The sequence below is a fragment of the Procambarus clarkii genome, chromosome 22 (genome assembly GCF_040958095.1).
Source record: "Procambarus clarkii isolate CNS0578487 chromosome 22, FALCON_Pclarkii_2.0, whole genome shotgun sequence".
In the NCBI taxonomy this organism is placed as follows: Eukaryota; Metazoa; Arthropoda; class Malacostraca; order Decapoda; family Cambaridae; genus Procambarus; species Procambarus clarkii.
The window spans coordinates 7,195,602-7,220,601 of record NC_091171.1 but is presented as its reverse complement, the minus strand read 5'-3'; the positions used below and the strand labels follow the sequence as shown (position 1 = coordinate 7,220,601).

General features: G+C 53.0%; 2 protein-coding genes across 3 annotated transcripts in view; both read left to right on the top strand.

The window, feature by feature from the left end:
* Positions 1–521, top strand: part of LOC138367640 (uncharacterized) — a 3,892-nt gene extending 3,371 nt beyond the window's left edge. Inside the window, exon 2 of the mRNA XM_069329368.1 lies at positions 494–521. Within this exon, the coding sequence (XP_069185469.1) occupies positions 494–521 (28 nt within the window). The remainder of the gene's footprint in view (positions 1–493) is intronic.
* A 591-nt stretch (positions 522–1,112) lies between these two features.
* LOC123757220 (TOX high mobility group box family member 3) overlaps positions 1,113–25,000 on the top strand; it is a 116,658-nt gene continuing 92,770 nt past the window's right edge. The window contains exons 1-2 of one of the 2 annotated variants that reach the window (XM_069329382.1): positions 1,113–1,232; positions 3,233–3,301. In XM_069329382.1, coding sequence (XP_069185483.1) covers positions 1,191–1,232; positions 3,233–3,301 — 111 coding nt within the window. In that variant the 5' untranslated portion in view covers positions 1,113–1,190. The remainder of the gene's footprint in view (positions 1,233–3,232; positions 3,302–25,000) is intronic. The other variant, XM_069329383.1, reaches the window with a different exon arrangement.

The following is a 25,000-nucleotide window of genomic DNA, read 5'->3' as shown; positions in this document are numbered from 1 at the left end:
GTACGAGAGAGAGAGAGAGGGGGGGGGAGGGGGGAGGGAGGGAGAGGTAGTTCTTGTTCCCTAAAGTAGTTTCTTAAATATTTACTAATATTTTGTGTGTATATTAAGGCCTAAGCCAAGGTAATGTTATGTATTTTGGTTGTGTATATTTACAGTTGGTGGGGGATTTAGACTGCTCGTCTCCACCACAATCTATAAGTCATATATTGACATTTGTAGATCAGGTCAGTATTTGGCGTTTTGATTCCGACGACGCGTTGTTTTAACCATGGCTTGCTCTTAGTGGGGTGCGTTTTGACCATGGCAAGCGCTTAGTGGGGAACGTTTCGAACACAGGAAGTGAGCAAAGCACTGTTCGAGAAAAATCTCGAAAAGAATCACTTGTAAAGTGATTCTGTACTATGTTATCTCGTGAGATAACGTGTCCTGTACTGTTATCTCGTGAGGGGAGTATGTGTCCTATATTCAGAAGGACAAAAATTCTATATTACAGCGGTAATGAAATTACTCAGTGTGAGTAATTTCATTAATTACAAGATCACTTCTTGTAATTATTTCTCACAAGAAGAAAGTGTGTCATGGCGGGTGTCCAAGACTCACATTCTGGAGTGTGTTGTTGTCGTGGTGGCTCTCAAAATTAACCCACGCCAAGACCCCAATTTGATCTGATTAAAGTTCTCGGGCGGTTCTTAATGACCCTTTTTCTGTCCCTAATGCACTGGTGGAAGGTCAGGTTGGGTCGGCGCCTCAGGTCAACCAGGGTCAAGGGGTCATCTGGGTTGTGTTTATTTCTTGCTAGGAAGTGTTCGTTCTCGTTAACGGGTAGAGAATATTTGGCTTCGTTTAGACCGTTTCGTTATATGGTTTAAATATTGTAACGTCACCATTTTTGGGGGCCATGACTTGAATTTAGTTCCCTAGAACACGATCACCATGTTCACCATTGTTCTTCGAGTCAGTCACGTGTTCTCAAGCGTTCACAATAACTAGAAAAATCACTAAGACGAAGCTGTTCTTGTGAATCCGGAATCCGCTACCCTGTGAAGTCTCAGCTGATTTGTCCGGCAAGTCACGTGAGCTAAGCCTGCGGATCTCATTGGCTACCGACCCTGGCTTTGTTTACATTCTGCTGGGTGCTGGAGAGTCGGAAGACCAACACAGGAATTCATAGTTGATCTTGGCGCTGCATTATGTTCTTGTCGTCAACTACCCGTGCAGCGAAATTACTCCATGTGAGTAGTTAGTGAAGAGACTCAAGATAGTAGTGATTTGTTGGGAGGATTAAGAGGGGATAGGGAAGAGGATGAGAGGTGTAGAGGGGGAGGGATGGGGGGGAAGGCGATAATTGGGGTAGGATAGAGAAGGTCAAATCTGGTGAGAGGCAGTCAAGGGGTCCCCTGGGTGAGGGAATAGTGACACACGTTGGCCGTGCTCCACCTGAATCACCATCACACGCATCTCTGTACTGGAAGTTACTAGCCTACACCTGGGCGTGTCTACACCTTCAACACCTCCTCCAGCACCCCCGAGGCGGGTGTTACCAGTGTGTGTTGTGTGTGGTAAGTGTTCTCCGTAATACACTCCATAAACAGAAAATAGTTACAGAAAACGGCAAAACTCAACAGAGGCATTTAAGGAAATCACAAACCACCAAATCTTGAGATGATTTCGGGGTTTTAGCGTCCCCGCGGCCCGGTCCTCGACCAGGCCTCCTGGTTGCTGGACTGGTCAACCAGGCTGTCGGACGCGGCATGACGTATGAATCACAGCCTGGTAGATCAGATAGGTACTCGTCAAGGGATCAAGATAGGTCCAATGAACTTGTAGATTCTAGATTTGACTAAGGTCGAATGCACCCCCCCCCCCTACCCCCTTCTCCGACCAGGTCTTGTGAGGAGGCCTGGTCGGGGACCGGGCCGCGGGGACGTTGTGCCCCGAAATCATCGCAAGGTAAGGTAAGGTTAATAATATTTTCATTAAAAATATATTTCACAATTAGGCATCTGGTGGGCGGTAGAATTATCTCAAAATACAGTGTTTCACAAAGGAATAATTAAAGGAATTGTATTTACAAGAAGTCAAGAAGGAAGTCAAGATCAGCAGGTGACACTAGCGTGGCCAGGAGAGGAAGCCAAGACCCCATTTAGCATCTTGGCCGCGGCCAAAAGCAATATCATTTTTTGAGTGTGCACTTCAACGTTTGCTTTGTATAATTTACACCTTTTACCTTAGAGCTACACGCGTGGATTTACAGATTGTGTAAATTACTGCCATACGCGTGGATTTACAGATTGTGTAAACTACTGCCATACGCGTGGATTTAAAGATTGTGTAAATTACTGCCATACGCGTGGATTTACAGATTGTGTAAATTACTGCCATACGCGTGGATTTACAGATTGTGTAAACTAATGCCATACGCGTGGATTTAAAGATTGTGTAAATTACTGCCATACGCGTGGATTTACAGATTGTGTAAATTACTGCCATACGCGTGGATTTACAGATTGTGTAAATTACTGCCATACGCATGGATTTACAGATTGTGTAAATTACTGCCATACGCATGGATTTACAGATTGTGTAAATTACTGCCATACGCATGGATTTACAGATTGTGTAAATTACTGCCATACGCATGGATTTACAGATTGTGTAAATTACTGCCATACGCATGGATTTACAGATTGTGTAAATTACTGCCATACGCATGGATTTACAGATTGTGTAAATTACTGCCATACGCATGGATTTACAGATTGTGTAAATTACTGCCATACGCATGGATTTACAGATTGTGTAAATTACTGCCATACGCATGGATTTACAGATTGTGTAAATTACTGCCATACGCATGGATTTACAGATTGTGTAAATTACTGCCATACGCATGGATTTACAGATTATTTCATCAGCTTTAAATGTATTATTAATAATTCTTATTTTAAGTATCGCATTTCTAAGATCGACACAAAATCTTGCTTATCTGAATCTTGCTTTGCTTAAGTGCTAATTACGACTCTTACTTACTCTTAAGTGCTAATTACGAATTAAGATTTGATTCCTCAAAAACACTTAGGATTATTTTTAACTATGCAACTCCAGCTAATTTGCTAATAATTAAATATTATTTTGACCTGTGGTTGAGAGCTTGTTTGTTAATTTATTATTTTGTTCATGTTGGTTTAGGATTTGTTAAGTTCTTATCAGTTGGGTTTGGTTGTTATTGCAGGCAGGGGACAGCTTCGATCTTTCGATGAGTGTGCCGGACTCGACTCATCCAGGCTACATGGCTGACCAGGTGCGCCCTCTTCCTCACACACCTGTTACTCATCCCTTCCCCTCCCAGGTGTACCATCACCCCTCCCCTCCCCAGTGTACCATCACCCTTCCCCTCCCCTGTATACCATCACCCCTCCCCTCCCCTGTGTACCATCACCCCTCCCCAGTGTACCATCACCCTTCCCCTCCCCAGTGTACCATCACCCCTCCCCTCCCCAGTGTACCATCACCCTTCCCTTCCCCAGTGTACCATCACCCCTCCCCTCCCCAGTGTACCATCACCCCTCCCCTCCCCAGTGTACCATCACCCCTCCCCTCCCCAGTGTACCATCACCCCTCCCCAGTGTACCATCACCCCTCCCCAGTGTACCATCACCCCTCCCCAGTGTACCATCACCCCTCCCCAGTGTACCATCACCCCTCCCCAGTGTACCATCACCCCTCCCCAGTGTACCATCACCCCTCCCCTGTGTACCATCACCCCTCCCCTGTGTACCATCACCCCTCCCCAGTGTACCATCACCCTTCCCCTCCCCAGTGTACCATCACCCCTCCCCTGTGTACCATCACCCCTCCCCAGTGTACCATCACCCCTCCCCTCCCCAGTGTACCATCACCCCTCCCCTCCCCAGTGTACCATCACCCCTCCCCTCCCCAGTGTACCATCACCCCTCCCCTCCCCAGTGTACCATCACCCCTCCCCTCCCCAGTGTACCATCACCCCTCCCCTCCCCAGTGTACCATCACCCCTCCCCTCCCCAGTGTACCATCACCCCTCCCCAGTGTACCATCACCCCTCCCCTCCCCTGTGTACCATCACCCCTCCCCAGTGTACCATCACCCTTCCCCTCCCCAGTGTACCATCACCCCTCCTCTCCCCAGTGTACCATCACCCCCCCAGTGTACCATCACCCCTCCCCTCCCCAGTGTACCATCACCCTTCCCTTCCCCAGTGTACCATCACCCCTCCCCAGTGTACCATCACCCCTCCCCTCCCCAGTGTACCATCACCCATCCCCAGTGCACCATCACCCCTCCCCAGTGCACCATCACCCCTCCCCTCCCCAAGTGTACCATCACCCCTCCACAGTGCACCATCACCCCTACCCAATGTACCATCACCCCTCCCCAGTGTACCATCACCCCTCCCCAGTGTACCATCACCCCTTCCCAGTGTACCATCACCCCTCCCCAGTGCACCATCACCCCTACCCAATGTACCATCACCCCTCCCCAGTGTACCATCACCCCTCCCCAGTGTACCATCACCCGTCCCCAGTGCACCATCACCCCTACCCAATGTACCATCACCCCTCCCCAGTGTACCATCACCCCTCCCCAGTGTACCATCACCCCTCCCCAGTGAACCATCACCCCTCCCCAGTGTACCATCACCCCTCCCCTCCCCAGTGTCCCATCACCCCTCCCCTCCCCAGTGTACCATCACCCCTCCCCAGTGTCCCATCACCCCTCCCCTCCCCAGTGTACCATCACCCCTCCCCTCCCCAGTGTACCATCACCCCTCCCCAGTGTACCATCACCCCTCCCCAGTGCACCATCACCCCTCCCCAGTGCACCATCACCCCTCCCCTCCCCAGTGTACCATCACCCCTCCCCTCCTCAGTGTACCATCACCCCTCCCAGTGTACCATCACCCCTCCCCTCCCCAGTGGACCATCACTCCTCCCCTCCCCAGTGTACCATCACCCCTCCCCTCTCCAGTGTACCATCACCCCTCTCCAGTGTACCATCACCCCTCCCCAGTGTACCATCACCCCTCCCCAGTGTACCATCACCCCTCCCCAGTGTACCATCACCCCTCCCCAGTGTACCATCACCCCTCCCCAGTGTACCATCAACCCTCCCCTCCCCTCCCCAGTGTACCATCACCCCTCCCCAGTGTACCATCACCCCTCCCCTCCCCAGTGTACCATCACCCCTCCCCAGTGTACCATCACCCCACCCCTCCCCAGTGTACCATCACCCCTCCCCTTCCCAGTGTACCATCACCCCTCCCCTCCCCAGTGTACCATCACCCCTCCCCAGTGTACCATCACCCCTCCCCTCCCCAGTGTACCATCACCCCTCCCCAGTGTACCATCACCCCTCCCCTCCCCAGTGTACCATCACCCCTCCCCTCCCCACTGTACCATCACCCCTCCCCAGTGTACCACCACCCCTCCCCAGTGTACCATCACCCCTCCCCAGTGTACCATCATCCATCCCCAGTGTACCATCACCCCTCTCCTCCCCAGTGTACCATCGCCCCTCCCCTCCCCAGTGTACCATCACCCCTCCCCTCCCTAGTGTACCATCACCCCTCACCTTCCCAGTGTACCATCACCCCTCCTCTCCCTAGTGTACCATCACCCCTCCACAGTGTACCATCACCCCACCCCTCCCCAGTGTACCATTACCCCTCCCCAGTGTACCATCACCCCTCCCCAGTGTACCATCACCCCTCCCCAGTGTACCATCACCCCTCCCCAGTGTACCATCACCCCTCCCCAGTGTACCATCACCCCACCCCCTCCCCAGTGTACCATCACCCCTCCCCAGTGTACCATCACCCCACCCCTCCCCAGTGTACCATCACCCCTCCCCAGTGTACCATCACCCCTCCCCTCCCCAGTGTACCATCACCCCTCCCCAGTGTACAATCACCCCTCCCCAGTGTACCATCACCCCTCCCCAGTATACCATCACCCCTCCCCAGTGTACCATCACCCCTCCCCAGTGTACCATCACCCCTCCCCAGTGTACCATCACCCCTCCCCAGTGTACCATCACCCCTCCCCTCCCCAGTGTACCATCATCCCTCCCCAGTGTACCATCACCCCTCCCCAGTATACCATCACCCCTCCCCAGTGTACCATCACCCCTCCCCAGTGTACCATCACCCCTCCCCAGTGTACCATCACCCCTCCCCAGTGTACCATCACCCCTCCCCTCCCCAGTGTACCATCACCCCTCCCCAGTGTACCATCACCCCTCCCCTCCCCAGTGTACCATCACCCCTCCCCAGTGTACCATCACCCCTCCCCAGTGTACCATCACCCCTCCCCAGTATACCATCACCCCTCCCCAGTGTACCATCACCCCTCCCCTTCCCAGTGTACCATCACCCCTCCCCAGTGTACCATCACCCCTCCCCTCCCCAGTGTACCATCATCCCTCCCCAGTGTACCATCACCCCTCCCCAGTATACCATCACCCCTCCCCAGTGTACCATCACCCCTCCCCTCCCCAGTATACCATCACCCCTCCCCAGTATACCATCACCCCTCCCCAGTGTACCATCACCCCTCCCCAGTGTACCATCACCCCTCCCCAGTGTACCATCACCCCTCCCCTCCCCAGTGTACCATCACCCCTCCCCAGTATACCATCACCCCTCCCCAGTGTACCATCACCCCTCCCCAGTGTACCATCACCCCTCCCCTCCCCAGTGTACCATCACCCCTCCCCAGTGTACCATCACCCCTCCCCTCCCCAGTGTACCATCACCCCTCCCCAGTGTACCATCACCCCTCCCCAGTGTACCATCACCCCTCCCCAGTATACCATCACCCCTCCCCTTCCCAGTGTACCATCACCCCTCCCCAGTGTACCATCACCCCTCCCTTCCCCAGTGTACCATCACCCCTCCCCTCCCCAGTGTACCATCACCCCTCCCCAGTGTACCATCACCCCTCCCCAGTGTACCATCACCCCTCCCCAGTGTACCATCACCCCTCCCCAGTGTACCATCACCCCTCCCCAGTGTACCATCACCCCTCCCCAGTGTACCATCACCCCTCCCCAGTGTACCATCACCCCTCCCCAGTGTACCATCACCCCTCCCCAGTGTACCATCACCCCTCCCCAGTATACCATCACCCCTCCCCTCCCCAGTGTACCATCACCCCTCCCCAGTGTACCATCACCCCTCCCCAGTGTACCATCACCCCTCCCCAGTGTACCATCACCCCTCCCCAGTGTACCATCACCCCTCCCCAGTGTACCATCACCCCTCCCAGTGTACCATCACCCCTCCCCAGTGTACCGTCACCCCTCCCCAGTGTACCATCACCCCTCCCCAGTGTACCATCACCCCACCCCAGTGTACCATCACCCCTCCCAGTGTACCATCACCCCTCCCAGTGTACCATCACCCCTCCCAGTGTACCATCACCCACCCCAGTGTACCATCACCCCTTCCAGTGTACCATCACCCCTCCCAGTGTACCATCACCCCTCCCCAGTGTACCATCACCCCTCCCCAGTGTACCATCACCCCTCCAGTTGTGGTAGTAGTGGTAGAGACTGGTTAAGGAGGGGTGGTGGTGGTGGTGGTCCAACAGTAGGAGCCTCTTCTTTACCTTAACTATTTCCTCCTCTTTTCTTTACAATTATTTTTTAACATACGTTATATATATATATATATATATATATATATATATATATATATATATATATATATATATATATATATATATATATATATATATATATATATAATGAGAACATTGTGGTGGCGGGCGGGTATATGTTAACTTGGTGTGAACAGTGTATCACATTGTGTTAATGTGTTATAATGATTGTGTTAATATTATATCCCATTGTCTTATCGTGTTAACATATATTAACTTACTGGAACATATTAACATTACAGTACATTAACGTCGTAATTGATATACGTGAATGAAGTCGTAGTGTACTCACCTATTTATGCTTGGGCGGGGGTTGAGCTCTGGCTCTTTGATCCCGCCTCTCAACTGTTAATCAACTGGTGTACAGGTTCCTGAGCCTACTGGGCTCTATCATATCTACACTTGAAACTGTGTATGGAGTCAGCCTCCACCACATCACTGCCTAATGCATTCCATCTGTTAACTACTCTGACACTGAAAAAGTTCCTTCTAACGTCCCTGTGGCTCATTTGAGTACTTAGTCTCCACCTGTGTCCCCTTGCGCGCATACCACACGTGTTAAACAGTTTATCCTTATCTACCCTGTCAATTCCCCTAAGAATTTTGTATGTGGGGATCATGTCTCCCTGAACTCTTCTGTCTTCCAACGACGAGACGTGCAATTCACGCAGTCTTTCCTCATAGCTCATACCTCTTAGTTCTGGGACTAGTCTAGTGGCATACCTCTGAACTTTCTCCAGCTTCGTCATGTGCTTGACAAGGTTCGAGCTCCACGCTGGGGCCTAGAGAATGGGTTCAACACTACCAATGGGTTCCAGCATACAGGGAGAGAATACTATGAAGGGAATGGGGAAGGAATCCGGATTTCCATTCAAAAACGCACATAAATCATGGGGATTGATGTCGTAAGGATGTCAGTGACGCCGTATAAATTAGCGTTTACCTACATAAAGAATTAAATCGGAGGGGATAAAGCGCTGGCCTTATCTGTAGAGGATGGAGCACTCTTATTCTGCGTCTTCTCCTCAGGTCAGGAGAGTAGTTTCGCGAGGCCAAACATTCACAACACAAACTTTCAACCTGTTACCCAACAGTTGGGCAACCCAGACTTTCAGTATATGAGCGTGTGTGGGACAGTTGTCCCACACACAGTTGTCCCACACACACAGTTGTCCCACACACAGTTGTCCCACACACACAGTTGTCCCACACACAGTTGTCCCACACACACAGTTGTCCCACACACAGTTGTCCCACACACAGTTGTCCCACACACAGTTGTCCCACACAGTTGTCCCACACACAGTTGTCCCCCCCACACAGTTGTCCCACACACACAGTTGGCCCACACACAGTTGTCCCACACACACTTGTCCCACACACAGTTGTCCCACACACAGTTGTCCCACACAGTTGCCCCACACACAGTTGTCCCACACACACAGTTGTCCCACACACACAGTTGTCCCACACACACAGTTGTCCCACACACACAGTTGTCCCACACACACAGTTGTCCCACACACAGTTGTCCCACACACAGTTGTCCCACACACAGTTGTCCCCCCCAACACACAGTTGTCCCACACACACAGTTGGCCCACACACAGTTGTCCCACACACACAGTTGGCCCACACACACAGTTGTCCCACACACACAGTTGTCCCACACACAGTTGGCCCACACACACAGTTGTCCCACACACACAGTTGTCCCACACACAGTTGTCCCACACACACAGTTGTCCGACACAGTTGTCCCACACACACACAGTTGTCCCACACACAGTTGTCCCACACACACAGTTGTCCCACACAGTTGTCCCACACACAGTTGTCCCACACACAGTTGTCCCACACAGTTGTCCCACACACAGTTGTCCCCCACACACAGTTGTCCCACACACACAGTTGGCCCACACACAGTTGGCCCACACACAGTTGTCCCACACACACAGTTGGCCCACACACAGTTGTCCCACACACACAGTTGGCCCACACACACAGTTGTCCCACACACACAGTTGTCCCGGGACAACACACAGTTGTGCCGGAACAACCGTGGACATCTTCAAGAGAAAACTGGACGATTTTCTAAGAGAAGTTCCGGATCAGCCGGGCTGTGGTGGGTATGTGGGCCTGCGGGCCGCTCCAAGCAACAGCCTGGTGGACCAAACTCTCACAAGTCAAGCCTGGCCTCGGGCCGGGCTTGGGGAGTAGAAGAACTCCCAGAACCCCCATCAACCAGGTATCAACCAGGTCCCACACACAGTTGGCCCACACACACAGTTGTCCCACACACAGTTGTCCCACACACACAGTTGTCCCACACACACAGTTGTCCCACACACACAGTTGTCCCACACACAGTTGTCCCACACACAGTTGTCCCACACAGTTGTCCCACACACAGTTGTCCCACACACAGTTGTCCCACACACAGTTGTCCCACACACACAGTTGTCATACACAGTTGTCCCACACACAGTTGTCCCACACAGTTGTCCCACTCACACAGTTGGCCCACACACAGTTGTCCCACACAGTTGTCCCACACACAGTTGTCCCACACACACAGTTGTCCACACACAGTTGTCCCACACACAGTTGTCCCACACACAGTTGGCCCACACACAGTTGTCCCACACAGTTGTCCCACACACAGTTGTCCCACACACAATTGTCCCCACACAGTTGTCCCCCACACAGTTGTCCCACACACAATTGTCCCCACACAGTTGTCCCACACACAGTTGTCCCCACACACAGTTGTCCCACACACAGTTGTCCCACACAGTTGTCCCACACACAGTTGTCCCACACACAGTTGTCCCACACTCACAGTTGTCCCACACACACAGTTGTCCCACACACACAGTTGTCCCACACACACAGTTGTCCCCATACAGTTGTCCCACACACACAGTTGTCCAACACACACAGTTGTCCAACACACACAGTTGTCCCACACACACACAGTTGTCCCACACACACACAGTTGCCCCACACACACACAGTTGCCCCACACACACACAGTTGTCCCACACACACAGTTGTCCCACATACAGTTGTCCCACACACACAGTTGTCACACACACAGTTGTCCCACACACAGTTGTCCCACACACAATTGTCCCCACACAGTTGTCCCACACACACAGTTGTCCCACACACAGTTGTCCCACACACGCAGTTGTCCCACACAGTTGTCTCACACACAGTTGTCCCACACACAGTTGTCCCACACACACAGTTGTCCCACACAGTTGTCTCACACAGTTGTCCCACAGTTGTCCCACACAGTTGTCCCACACACACAGTTGTCCCACACACACAGTTGTCCCACACACAGTTGTCCCCACACACACAGTTGTCCCACACACAGTTGTCCCACACACAGTTGTCCCCACACAGTTGTCCCACACACAGTTGTCCCACACACAGTTGTCCCCACACAGTTGTCCCACACACAGTTGTCCCCACACAGTTGTCCCACACACAGTTGTCCCACACACAGTTGTCCCACACACACAGTTGTCCCACACAGTTGTCCCACACACACAGTTGTCCCACACACACAGTTGTCCCATACACAGTTGTCCCACACACACAGTTGTCCCACACAGTTGTCCCACACAGTTGTCCCACACACACAGTTGTCCCACACACACAGTTGTCCCACACAGTTGTCCCACACACAGTTGTCCCACACAGTTGTCCCACACAGTTGTCCCACACACACAGTTGTCCCACACACAGTTGTCCCACACACACAGTTGTCCCACACACACAGTTGTCCCACACACAGTTGTCCCCACACACACAGTTGTCCCCACACAGTTGTCCCACACACAGTTGTCCCACACACAGTTGTCCCCACACAGTTGTCCCACACACAGTTGTCCCACACACAGTTGTCCCACACAGTTGTCCCACACACAGTTGTCCCACACACAGTTGTCCCACACTCACAGTTGTCCCACACACACAGTTGTCCCACACACACAGTTGTCCCACACACACAGTTGTCCCCATACAGTTGTCCCCACACACACAGTTGTCCAACACACACAGTTGTCCCACACACACACAGTTGTCCCACACACACACAGTTGCCCCACACACACACAGTTGTCCCACACACACAGTTGTCCCACACACAGTTGTCCCACACACACAGTTGTCCCACACACACAGTTGTCACACACACAGTTGTCACACACACAGTTGTCACACACACAGTTGTCACACACACAGTTGTCCCACACTCACACAGTTGTCCCACACACACAGTTGTCCCACACACAGTTGTCCCACACTCACACAGTTGTCACACACACACAGTTGTCACACACACAGTTGTCCCACACACACAGTTGTCCAAATCACAGTTGTCCCACACACACACAGTTGTCCCACACACACAGTTGTCCCACACACACAGTTGTCCCACACACACACAGTTGTCCCACACACACAGTTGTCCCACACACACAGTTGTCCCACACGCACAGTTGTCCCACACACACAGTTGTCACACACCCAGTTGTCCCACACACACAGTTGTCCCACACACACTGTTGTCCCACACACACAGTTGTCCCCACACACAGTTGTCCCACACACACAGTTGTCCCACACACACAGTTGTCACACAGTTGTCCCACACACACAGTTGTCCCACACACACAGTTGTCACACAGTTGTCACACAGTTGTCCCACACACACAGTTGTCCCACACACAGTTCACAGTGCGGGGGGGGGGAGAGGTCACCAACGAGGCCCCATAAGGGGGGTCACATCATCTTGAGGTTACCTTAAGAGGGTTCCAGGGATCCATGTCCCCGGTGGCCCCGTCTCCGACCAGACCTCGTTGTTGGTGTTCTGGTTAACCAGGCTATTAGACGCCGCTGCTTGCAGTCAATCACACCCTACTTGATTAGCAGGAGTTGATCCTCTCAATGTTTACCGACGTTGGAACAATTACAGGACAGAATAGTCCTGTAGGTGGCTACTAGAGCTCGTTCCCAGCAAGTGTAAGGTCAGGACACTGGGTGCTCGAAAATTAGTCCTGAGGTTCCGGGTTCGATCCCCGGTGAAGGCGGAAACAAATGGGCAGAGTTTCTTTCACCCTGATGCACCTGTTACCTAGCAGTAAATAGGTACCTGGGAGTTAGACAGCTGCTACGGGCTGCTTCCTGGGGGGGTGTAACAAACAAGAGGCGTGGTCGAAGACCGGGCCGCGGGGACGCTAAGCCCAGAAATCATCTGGAGATAATTCTGCTGGACTGTGATCAAGACATGTGGGTTGATAGCTTACATCAACGACTCTCAGTCAACAAATACCATCAACTACACGCGCAGAATTGGCCCAACACATTAACTGCTTGTGGGAATCTAACGAGAGGCCGTACAGGGCCGAGTATTCCACATACGTCAGACGAATCCTTGAATATGCTGCAAATCGGTGGAGTCCTGATCTCTTTAAACACAACCTGCAAGAAATGTTGTGATGTCGAGAGACTTGCGTTACGAGGAAAGATTATCGCCAGCGGAAAAGAATCAGGTAGGACATGAGTACAACCTGAAAAATTCTTAGCAAAATGTATTGTCAAGATAAGAATATATATATGTTTATATGGGTGATTGACAATCGACCACAGGTGGAAAGTGAGTGGTCAAATGAGCCAGAAAGATGTAAATAATCTGGTGGTTGAGGGAGAGGTGAGAGGGAGAGAGGGAGGACGTGAGGGAATGGTGAGGGAGGAGAAATGCGGGAAGAAGTGTGGTGGTGAAGGCGGACTCAGCTTTAAATATAGATATGACAGCCCAATAGGCTTGGAGACCTGTACATCAGTCAACTTTAGGTTGAAAACTGCAACTAAAAAATGGCTGAATCTTAACCAATAAAAATACAGAAAGGTGACCCATATGTAATTACACCCCCCCCCCCTAACCCCCCCCCCTAACCCCCCCCCTAACCCCCCCCCACACTCCATCACACAATTAGGAAATCAAAACTTGCTTCCCTCTCCAATTAGTGCTTAATTAACTGAGCACTGAGGATGGGATCAACACGAAACTTTCCATAAATGTAATGTCTTCCATTAATAGCAGATAAAAGTTAATTACTACAGAGGCGCTAGGCCCGAAAATTCGATTAAAGTTTTATGACCAATGGATTTTAATTCCGCGGATTTTTTGGGGGATTTATCCGCGTTCCTTCGTTGTGTCTTGTGTTGCGTCCGCGTTCCTTCGCTGCATCTTGGGTTGCATCCGCGTTCCTTCGCTGCGTCTTGGGTTGCGTCCGCGTTCCTTCGCTGCGTCTTGTGTTGCGTCCGCGTTCCTTCGTTGTGTTTTGTGTTGCGTCCGCGTTCCTTCGCTGCGTCTTGGGTTGCATCCGCGTTCCTTCGCTGCGTCTTGGGTTGCGTCCGCGTTCCTTCGCTGCGTCTTGGGTTGCATCCGCGTTCCTTCGCTGCGTCTTGGGTTGCATCCGCGTTCCTTCGCTGCGTCTTGGGTTGCATCTGTGTTCCTTCGCTGCGTCTTGGGTTGCGTCCGCGTTCCTTCGCTGCGTCTTGTGCTGCGTCCGCGTTCCTTCGCTGCATCTTGTGCTGCGTCCGCGTTCCTTCGCTGCGTCTTGGGTTGCATCCGCGTTCCTTCGCTGCGTCTTGGGTTGCATCCGCGTTCCTTCGCTGCGTCTTGGGTTGCATCCGCGTTCCTTCGCTGCGTCTTGGGTTGCATCCGCGTTCCTTCGCTGCGTCTTGGGTTGCATCTGCGTTCCTTCGCTGCGTCTTGGGTTGCATCCGCGTTCCTTCGCTGCGTCTTGGGTTGCATCCGCGTTCCTTCGCTGCGTCTTGGGTTGCATCCGCGTTCCTTCGCTGCGTCTTGGGTTGCATCTGCGTTCCTTCGCTGCGTCTTGGGTTGCGTCCGCGTTCCTTCGCTGCGTCTTGTGTTGCGTCCGCGTTCCTTCGTTGTGTTTTGTGTTGCGTCCGCGTTCCTTCGCTGCGTCTTGTGTTGCATCTGCGTTCCTTCGCTGCGTCTTGGGTTGCATCCGCGTTCCTTCGCTGCGTCTTGGGTTGCATCCGCGTTCCTTCGCTGCGTCTTGGGTTGCGTCCGCGTTCCTTCGCTGCGTCTTGTGTTGCGTCCGCGTTCCTTCGTTGTGTTTTGTGTTGCATCCGCGTTCCTTCGCTGTGTCTTGGGTTGCATCCGCGTTCCTTCGCTGCATCTTGGGTTGCGTCCGCGTTCCTTCGCTGCGTCTTGTGTTGCGTCCGCTTTCCTTCGTTGTGTTTTGTGTTGCGTCCGCGTTCCTTCGCTGCGTCTTGGGTTGCATCCGCGTTCCTTCGCTGCGTCTTGGGTTGCATCCGCGTTCCTTCGCTGCGTCTTGGGTTGCATCCGCATTCCTTCGCTGCGTCTTGGGTTGCGTCCGCGTTCCTTCGCTGTGTCTTGTGTTGCGTCCGCGTTCCTTCGCTGCGTCTTGGGTTGCATCCGCGTTCCTTCGCTGCGTCTTGGGTTGCATCTGTGTTCCTTCGCTGCGTCTTGGGTTGCATTCACGTTCCTTCGCTGCGTCTTGGGTTGCAGCTGCGTTCCTTCGCTGCGTCTTGGGTTGCATCTGCGTTCCTTCGCTGCGTCTTGGGTTGCATTCACGTTCCTTCGCTGCGTCTTGGGCTATTTTCTTCAAGGTGTGTAGTGGTACTGGGGGATACTACGGGCTCACCATAGCCCGTGTTACTTGGAACTTTTTGTTCTAGGTAGCGAATCTTTAACAACAACAACTGGGGGATACTCTAGATGCGGCCGAACTAGAGCCTTATATAGGTGGATCTGAATGTTTGTACTGAGGCTTCGGAATCTCCTCAGTTTTCCTAAGGCTGCTTTGGCTTTGTTTAGTCGGTCCCTTACATGAATTTGTATCCCTGTTCTATTGATCGTGAGTCCCAGTATTCTGCCCACCTCCGCATGTTGGATCGGGCGGTTGTCAAGGATAATGGGGTCCGGGTTTCTTTTTGCAATGTTTGTTATCTGGAACTTTTGTTTATTTGTGTTTGTTTTCCTTTATTTTTTGGAGTTATTTATGAAGTCAATTGCTGCCTTGGCCTTGTTGGCTAGTAGCGGCTTTGTTGGTCCTGGTGATGGCCATGTTATTGGGGTTACAGTAGTTGTCTTAATCACCCTCCACCCCCTTCACACTAGCCCCCATCCCTCACCTTCCCCCACTTACCCTCCCCCGTCACCCTTACCTAATAAACTGCCCCGCCCAATATTCCCCCCCCCCTGCTACTCACACTCCCCCCCCCCCCGAGTCAGTCTTTCACACTCATCCACACTTTCTCCCGTTCTAGTTGATGTCTTCCTCGTACTCTCTCTCTCGCCCTAACAGTTTCCTCATTATATTTTCTCTCACCCCCCCCTCCTACACATCCCTCACCCCCCCCCCCCTACACATCCCTCACCACCCCCCCCCCTACACATCCCTCACCACCCCCCCCCTACACATCCCTCACCCCCCCCTACACATCCCTCACCCCCCCCCCCTACACATCCCTCTCCCCTCTTCTCTATTGATTGTTGCTTCTCCAGGTTCCCGACACAACACTAATACCCCCCCCTCCTCCTTCCCCCTCGCCCCGGTTGTTAAGGGTTGTAGCCCCCCCTCCTCCTCGTTAGTAACTACGGGTTGTAGCCCCCGCCCCCCCCCCTTGATACTACCTGGTTGTTGGGGTTCTGGGAGTTGTTCTACTCCCCAAGCCCGGCCCGAGGCCAGGCTTGACTTGTGAGAGTTTGGTCCACCAGGCTGTTGCTTGGAGCGGCCCGCAGGCCCACATACCCACCACAGCCCGGTTGGTCCGGCACTCCTAAAACTATCCAGTTTTCTCTTGAAGATGTCCACGGTTGTTCCGGCAATATTTCTTATAGTCGCTGGGAGGACGTTGAACAACCGCGGACCTCTGATGTTTATACAGTGTTCTCTGATTGTGCCTATGGCACCTCTGCTCTTCACTGGTTCTATTCTGCATTTTCTTCCATATCGTTCACTCCAGTACGTTGTTATTTTACTGTGTAGATTAGGGACCTGACCCTCCAGTATTTTCCATGTGTATATTATTTGGTATCTCTCTCGTCTCCTTTCTAGTGAGTACATTTGGAGAGCTTTGAGACGATCCCAATAATTTAAGTGTTTTATCTCGTCTATGCGTGCCGTATATGTTCTCTGTATTCCCTCTATTTCAGCAATCTCTCCTTCTCAGAAGGGGGAAGTGAGTACTGAGCAGTACTCAAGACGGGACCCTGGATTGTGATGGGATCCCTGGATCCCATCACAATGTAACTAGCGGTTGTAGCCCATAGTTGTTATCGCTCCAAACAAACGCTGCACTCTATCCCAACAACGACGGGGAAGGCTGTGTAGGGGAGTTGAAATGATCAAGCTCAAGCTGAGAGAATCATATAAACTTCAAGAGAGGCAAAGGCAGCAAAAGGCCACAAGTGAAATAGAGAGGAACCCGAAATACATTTCTCGTATCCAAAAACAAGAACAAAAACTGCATTCAGCATTGGGCCCTTGCGCAAGAGTGATGGAACTTTCACAGATGACAATAAAGACATGAGTGAAATACTGAGGCTTCAGTATGATTGTCTTCAGTGAACCCCTGACCACGTTGAAGGTCGATGATCCAAATGAATTCTTCATGAATGTGACACCAATATTGAACTACATATCAGATGTCACCCTAACCCCACTGGTCTGTGAAGTAGACAGCATGTCCATGCACGCTGCACCAGGCCCAGACTCGTGGAGGTCTATACTCATCAAGAAGTGCAAAACACCACTATCACAGGCCCTAAACATCTTTGATGAGACGGAACCTAGATACTGGCGTCATCCCTGACAGACTTAAAACAGTGAAGATCGCGCCACTTCATGCAAGTAGACAATATAGAGGATAAGGAAACCCTCCAATCGGATGTAAATCGGGTCTTTCAATGGGTCCTTCATTGTTTGTTGACGTCAGTCAATAATTATATATGTATTAATGTCCATTATTTTAAGATAGATTTTGTACCTCGTGGCACTGGCTCGCCTACAGAGAGATACAAAATCATTTGTTTTCGTTATAAAGCTGACGATGCTAAACTTTCCGTATTGACAACGGAACATTCTTCCCTCAGACATTCACCTCCACCTACTCACAAAAATCACAATAACGTGATGCATCAAATGAACAAATCCACAAGGGCCGTGACGAGGATTCGACCCTGCGTCTGGGAGCATCGATTAAGGCAGCGTCTGGGATGCACCCGGACGCAGGTTCGAATCCTCATCACGGCCCTTGTGAATTTGTTCATTCACCTCCAACATTTTCAATGTTTGGAAAACCTTGAGAATCCCACAAGCCCACGAACCCAAGCAACCCACCTGACCTGTAGAAACATAAATTTTACAATACTTCAATTTTTTTGTACACATCTTGAGGTTATCTTGAGATGATTTCGGGGCTTTTAGTGTCCCTGCGGCCCGGTCCTCGACCAGGCCTCCACCCCCAGGAAGCAGCCCGTGACAGCTGACTAACACCCAGGTACCTATTTTACTGCTAGGTAACAGGGGCATAGGGTGAAAGAAACTCTGCCCATTGTTTCTCGCCGGCGCCTGGGATCGAACCAAGGACCACAGGATCACAAGTCCAGTGTGCTGTCCGCTCGGCCGACCGGCTCCAACATACTGTACATTGTATGTTTATCTGAGATGTTTGATTCCGTAAGAAACGCGACGTATTTGGCGAGATGTTGAACTTTGCATAAATGTTGCAGTCACTTCAGAACACTCGGCCGTACACCGAAGTGTTCGAAATGGAGACATGTAGGCACCGAACGGTCATTTTAAGCGGCTATGTTGCAATAGTTGAGTGTGACTAGCACTCTTCTGGTCGTTAAAGGTAGTCACTTATTACAGAGAAAGGAATTCACTGATAATTACTGTACTACAATTTACACTGTTTAATTTCCTGTGTACTGGAGTGTTCATTAAGTTGAAGCATCATGAATAAGTTCTCAGAAGGAGTGATGGTCGGGAGATGGTTTAGGGAGCCGGTCGGCCGAGCGGACAGCACGCTGGTCTTGTGATCCTGTGGTCCCGGGTTCGATCCCAGGCGCCGGCGAGAAACAATGGGCAGAGTTTCTTTCACTCTATGCCCCTGTTACCTAGCAGTAAATAGGTACCGAGGTGTTAGTCAGCTGTCACGGGCTGCTTCCTGGGGGTGGAGGCCTGGTCGAGGACCGGGCCGCGGGGACACTAAATCCCCGAAATCACCTCAAGATAACCTCAAGATGGGTGTTCTTGCAAGAACAAGCTAGGCTTAGCTCACGTAATGGCCGTATTGCAGTACTTGACCTAATTACTGGAGTAATTAATTTGGATAACTTACAGATGTTAAGCATCGTAACTAGTCTTGAATCATTCTGTTGTTGTTGTTTAAGATTCAGCTACCAGGAACAAGCAGTTGCAAGTAGCACGGGCTATGGTGAGCCCGTAGTGGACTTACCTGGCACAGGAGGAACGAGGCTGTTTGGAATCATTCGACAGTTACGCGTTATATCACTTCCTTTGGTATTTGAATACTCTCTATGGTATTAATTGCTGTAGTTGAGTTTGATGTTTGCGACGTGGCTTACCTGGAGTTTACCTGTAGAGGGTTCCGGGAGTTCTTCTACCCCCCCACCCGGCCTGAGGCTTAAGACTTAAAACTCCAGCTGTCTTTAGGGCCCGGGGGTGCCTGCTTGGGGGTACCCTGGGCCCGGGGATGCCTGCTTGGGGGGGTACCCTGGGCCCGAGGATGCCTGCTTGGGGGGGTACCCTGGGCCCTGGGGTACCTGCTTGGGGGGTACCCTGGGCCCTGGGGTACCTGCTTGGGGGGGTACCCTGGGCCCTGGGGTACCCGCTTGGGGGGTACCCTGGGCCCTGGGGTACCTGCTTGGGGGTACCCTGGCCCTAGGGTACCTGCTTGGGGGTACCCTGGCCCTAGGGTACCTGCTTGGGGGTACCCTGGCCCTAGGGTACCTGCTTGGGGGTACCCTGGCCCTAGGGTACCTGCTTGGGGGTACCCTGGCCCTAGGGTACCTGCTTGGGGGTACCCTGGCCCTAGGGTACCTGCTTGGGGGTACCCTGGCCCTAGGGTACCTGCTTGGGGGTACCCTGGCCCTAGGGTACCTGCTTGGGGGTACCCTGGCCCTAGGGTACCTGCTTGGGGGTACCCTGGCCCTAGGGTACCTGCTTGGGGGTACCCTGGCCCTAGGGTACCTGCTTGGGGGTACCCAGGCCCTAGGGTACCTGCTTGGGGGTACCTTGGCCCTAGGGTACCTGCTTGGGGGTACCTTGGCCCTAGGGTACCTGCTTGGGGGTACCCTGGCCCTAGGGTACTTGCTTGGGGGTACCCTGGCCCTAGGGTACCTGCTTGGGGGTACCCTGGCCCTAGGGTACCTGCTTGGGGGTACCCTGGCCCTAGGGTACCTGCTTGGGGGTACCTTGGCCCTAGGGTACCTGCTTGGGGGTACCCTGGCCCTAGGGTACCTGCTTGGGGGTACCCTGGCCCTAGGGTACCTGCTTGGGGGGTACCCTGGCCCTAGGGTACCTGCTTGAGGGGTTACCCTGGCCCTAGGGTACCTGCTTGGGGGTACCCTGGCCCTAGGGTAGTTGTGGGGGTAGGTCTACTCGCAGGGTAGCGAGGTTGGCCCAACAACTGAGGAATGACTCCACTACATCATCGATAAATTCTTACCAAACTGGGTCGGTCTCTGGTAAGTAGAACACTCGAAACCCTCTGCAGGTATGGTCCAGGTATGGTGTTCACCTGGTGCGTGACGTCACTATGCACATCTCAAAATGTAGCACAAACGCTTCCACCACGTGCTGGTACACAGGGGGTCGCGTATGTTCCCCCCCCCCCTCCCCATGTATTCAAGGGTGTACAATTTACTCATCTCTAATCACCCCAGGTGTAATACATGAACCGTTTGTTGATATTTTGTATGCCTCGAACAAGGGCTGCAGCCACACACCCGACACCACTCTGGGGAACCCCAGGGGGGGAAGTGTGTACCCCCGTGACGTTCTCCTGCCTGATTTACCCATGTTCCCCCAGGTAAAGGACCCTTCCGCCTGAGGAAAGGGGTGGTGGGGGGGGGGGGGAGGAAGGTCCCCCCCCCCCGGAGGGGCAGAGACAGTAAGATATTCACACAGACAGACAGACAGACAGACAGACGGCGTGTGACAGGTGCACAGATTGACAAGGGGAGGGGAGGGTGGGCATGCACGACAAGGGGGGAGAGAACCCCCAGAGAGAGAGATCCACTGACCACAGGTTAGGAACCCCTGATTTAGAGAGTAAATACGATGGAAATTCTTGCCGTGGGAGCATTGAACCCCAAGACTGGAGGAAGAGGAGGAGGAGCATGCTGGGAGGTGGAGCGTGTAGGGGGAGTGACACAGTAGTGAGGAGAGGGAGAGGAAGAGCGGGATAAAGACAGGACATACAAAGTGTGTTGCACAGAGGGCGAGGGCAGAAGATCCTTCAGCTAGGAAGAGACATTGCAGAATGTGCTATGGAACACAGAGACCTCGGGCGGGACACAGACGCTATACAGAAGGCTTGGAGCATACACAGGGAGCATAGAGAGAGAAGGGAGCACAGAGAGAGAGAGAGAGAGAGAGAGAGAGAGAGAGAGAGAGAGAGAGAGAGAGAGAGAGAGAGAGAAGGGAGCACAGAGAGAGAGAGAGAGAGAGAGAGAGAGAGAGAGAGAGAGAGAGAGAGAGAGAGAGAGAGAGAGATAGAGAGAAGGGAGCACACAGAGAGAGAGAGAGAGAAGGGAGCATAGAAGGGCTGTGTAACGTGTTTGTTAAAACTTTCTCAAATTAAAAAAGTTGGTATTACCTTCGTTCTCTGGGTTGGCTGGAGGCCGGCATGCGAGTCTTCTGTGTTTGTTTGTGTATTTGTTTATGTGTACTCACCTAGTTGTGTTTGCGGGGGTTGAGCTCTGGCTCTTTGGTCCCGCCTCTCAACTGTCAATCAACAGGTGTACAGGTTCCTGAGCCTATTGGGCTCTATCATATCTACACTTGAAACTGTGTATGGAGTCAGCCTCCACCACATCACTGCCTAATGCATTCCATTTACTAACTTCTCTGTGTGTGTGTGTTTGTTTGCGAAGGTAATTAGGTAGATATTGTGCTTGTAATTCATTTCCTTTATTTGTTTTCTGTCATTCCTCCATCAACTTCTCCCTTTTCATCCCCTTTCCATCTACCGACTATCCTTCCCTTCCACACTTAACCCCTCCTCCCACCCCTCCCCTCCTCCCCCCCTCCCCTTCTCCCCCCCTCCCCTTCTCCCCCCCTCCCCTTCTCCCCCCCTCCCCCCCTCCCCTCCTCCCCCCCCCTCCCCTCCTCCCCCAACACACAAAACACTTACACACAAACAATCAACACACTCAAACACTCACTTCTGGAAGGGGGAAAAAATGTTCTTTAAACTTCCAGCCAACTATTTTTTTTGTAGTGGAAGCATTGTAGAGGAGGAATAGGGGGGGGGACAGGTAGACGGGAGGTATGGGATAGGGGCAGGGAAGGAATGGGATGGGAGGGACAGGTAGTAAGTACTTCATTCATAATAATGTACTGCTAAGAATCTTAGCCAAGTATCCCAAAGTTTGCTTACTGTAGGTGCAGTCTGCACATGACTGTAAAGCTGCCGCCCAGTTGGGTGGGTGTGGAGCACATGACTGTAAAGCTGCCGCCCAGTTGGGTGGGTGTGGAGCACATGACTGTAAAGCTGCCGCCCAGTTGGGTGGGTGTGGAGCACATGACTGTAAAGCTGCCGCCCAGTTGGGTGGGTGTGGAGCACATGACTGTAAAGCTGCCGCCCAGTTGGGTGGGTGTGGAGCACATGACTGTAAAGCTGCCGCCCAGTTGGGTGGGTGTGGAGCACATGACTGTAAAGCTGCCGCCCAGTTGGGTGGGTGTGGAGCACATGACTGTAAAGCTGCCGCCCAGTTGGGTGGGTGTGGAGCACATGACTGTAAAGCTGCCGCCCAGTTGGGTGGGTGTGGAGCACATGACTGTAAAGCTGCCGCCCAGTTGGGTGGGTGTGGAGCACATGACTGTAAAGCTGCCGCCCAGTTGGGTGGGTGTGGAGCACATGACTGTAAAGCTGCCGCCCAGTTGGGTGGGTGTGGAGCACATGACTGTAAAGCTGCCGCCCAGTTGGGTGGGTGTGGAGCACATGACTGTAAAGCTGCCGCCCAGTTGGGTGGGTGTGGAGCACATGACTGTAAAGCTGCCGCCCAGTTGGGTGGGTGTGGAGCACATGACTGTAAAGCTGCCGCCCAGTTGGGTGGGTGTGGAGCACATGACTGTAAAGCTGCCGCCCAGTTGGGTGGGTGTGGAGCACATGACTGTAAAGCTGCCGCCCAGTTGGGTGGGTGTGGAGCACATGACTGTAAAGCTGCCGCCCAGTTGGGTGGGTGTGGAGCACATGACTGTAAAGCTGCCGCCCAGTTGGGTGGGTGTGGAGCACATGACTGTAAAGCTGCCGCCCAGTTGGGTGGGTGTGGATCACATGACTGTAAAGCTGCCGCCCAGTTGGGTGGGTGTGGAGCACATGACTGTAAAGCTGCCGCCCAGTTGGGTGGGTGTGGAGCACATGACTGTAAAGCTGCCGCCCAGTTGGGTGGGTGTGGAGCACATGACTGTAAAGCTGCCGCCCAGTTGGGTGGGTGTGGAGCACATGACTGTAAAGCTGCCGCCCAGTTGGGTGGGTGTGGAGCACATGACTGTAAAGCTGCCGCCCAGTTGGGTGGGTGTGGAGCACATGACTGTAAAGCTGCCGCCCAGTTGGGTGGGTGTGGAGCACATGACTGTAAAGCTGCCGCCCAGTTGGGTGGGTGTGGAGCACATGACTGTAAAGCTGCCGCCCAGTTGGGTGGGTGTGGATCACATGACTGTAAAGCTGCCGCCCAGTTGGGTGGGTGTGGAGCACATGACTGTAAAGCTGCCGCCCAGTTGGGTGGGTGTGGAGCACATGACTGTAAAGCTGCCGCCCAGTTGGGTGGGTGTGGAGCACATGACTGTAAAGCTGCCGCCCAGTTGGGTGGGTGTGGAGCACATGACTGTAAAGCTGCCGCCCAGTTGGGTGGGTGTGCAGCACATGACTGTAAAGCTGCCGCCCAGTTGGGTGGGTGTGCAGCACATGACTGTAAAGCTGCCGCCCAGTTGGGTGGGTGTGCAGCACATGACTGTATAGCTGCCGCCCAGTTGGGTGGGTGTGGAGCACATGACTGTAAAGCTACCGCCCAGTTGGGTGGGTGTGGAGCACATGACTGTAAAGCTGCCGCCCAGTTGGGTGGGTGTGCAGCACATGACTGTAAAGCTGCCGCCCAGTTGGGTGGGTGTGGAGCACATGACTGTAAAGCTGCCGCCCAGTTGGGTGGGTGTGGAGCACATGACTGTAAAGCTGCCGCCCAGTTGGGTGGGTGTGGAGCACATGACTGTAAAGCTGCCGCCCAGTTGGGTGGGTGTGGAGCACATGACTGTAAAGCTGCCGTCCAGTTGGGTGGGTGTGGAGCACATGACTGTAAAGCTGCCGTCCAGTTGGGTGGGTGTGGAGCACATGACTGTAAAGCTGCCGTCCAGTTGGGTGGGTGTGGAGCACATGACTGTAAAGCTGCCGTCCAGTTGGGTGGGTGTGGAGCACATGACTGTAAAGCTGCCGTCCAGTTGGGTGGGTGTGGAGCACATGACTGTAAAGCTGCCGTCCAGTTGGGTGGGTGTGGAGCACATGACTGTAAAGCTGCCGTCCAGTTGGGTGGGTGTGGAGCACATGACTGTAAAGCTGCCGTCCAGTTGGGTGGGTGTGGAGCACATGACTGTAAAGCTGCCGCCCAGTTGGGTGGGTGTGGAGCACATGACTGTAAAGCTGCCGCCCAGTTGGGTGGGTGTGGAGCACATGACTGTAAAGCTGCCGTCCAGTTGGGTGGGTGTGGAGCACATGACTGTAAAGCTGCCGTCCAGTTGGGTGGGTGTGGAGCACATGACTGTAAAGCTGCCGCCCAGTTGGGTGGGTGTGGAGCACATGACTGTAAAGCTGCCGTCCAGTTGGGTGGGTGTGGAGCACATGACTGTAAAGCTGCCGTCCAGTTGGGTGGGTGTGGAGCACATGACTGTAAAGCTGCCGTCCAGTTGGGTGGGTGTGGAGCACATGACTGTAAAGCTGCCGTCCAGTTGGGTGGGTGTGGAGCACATGACTGTAAAGCTGCCGTC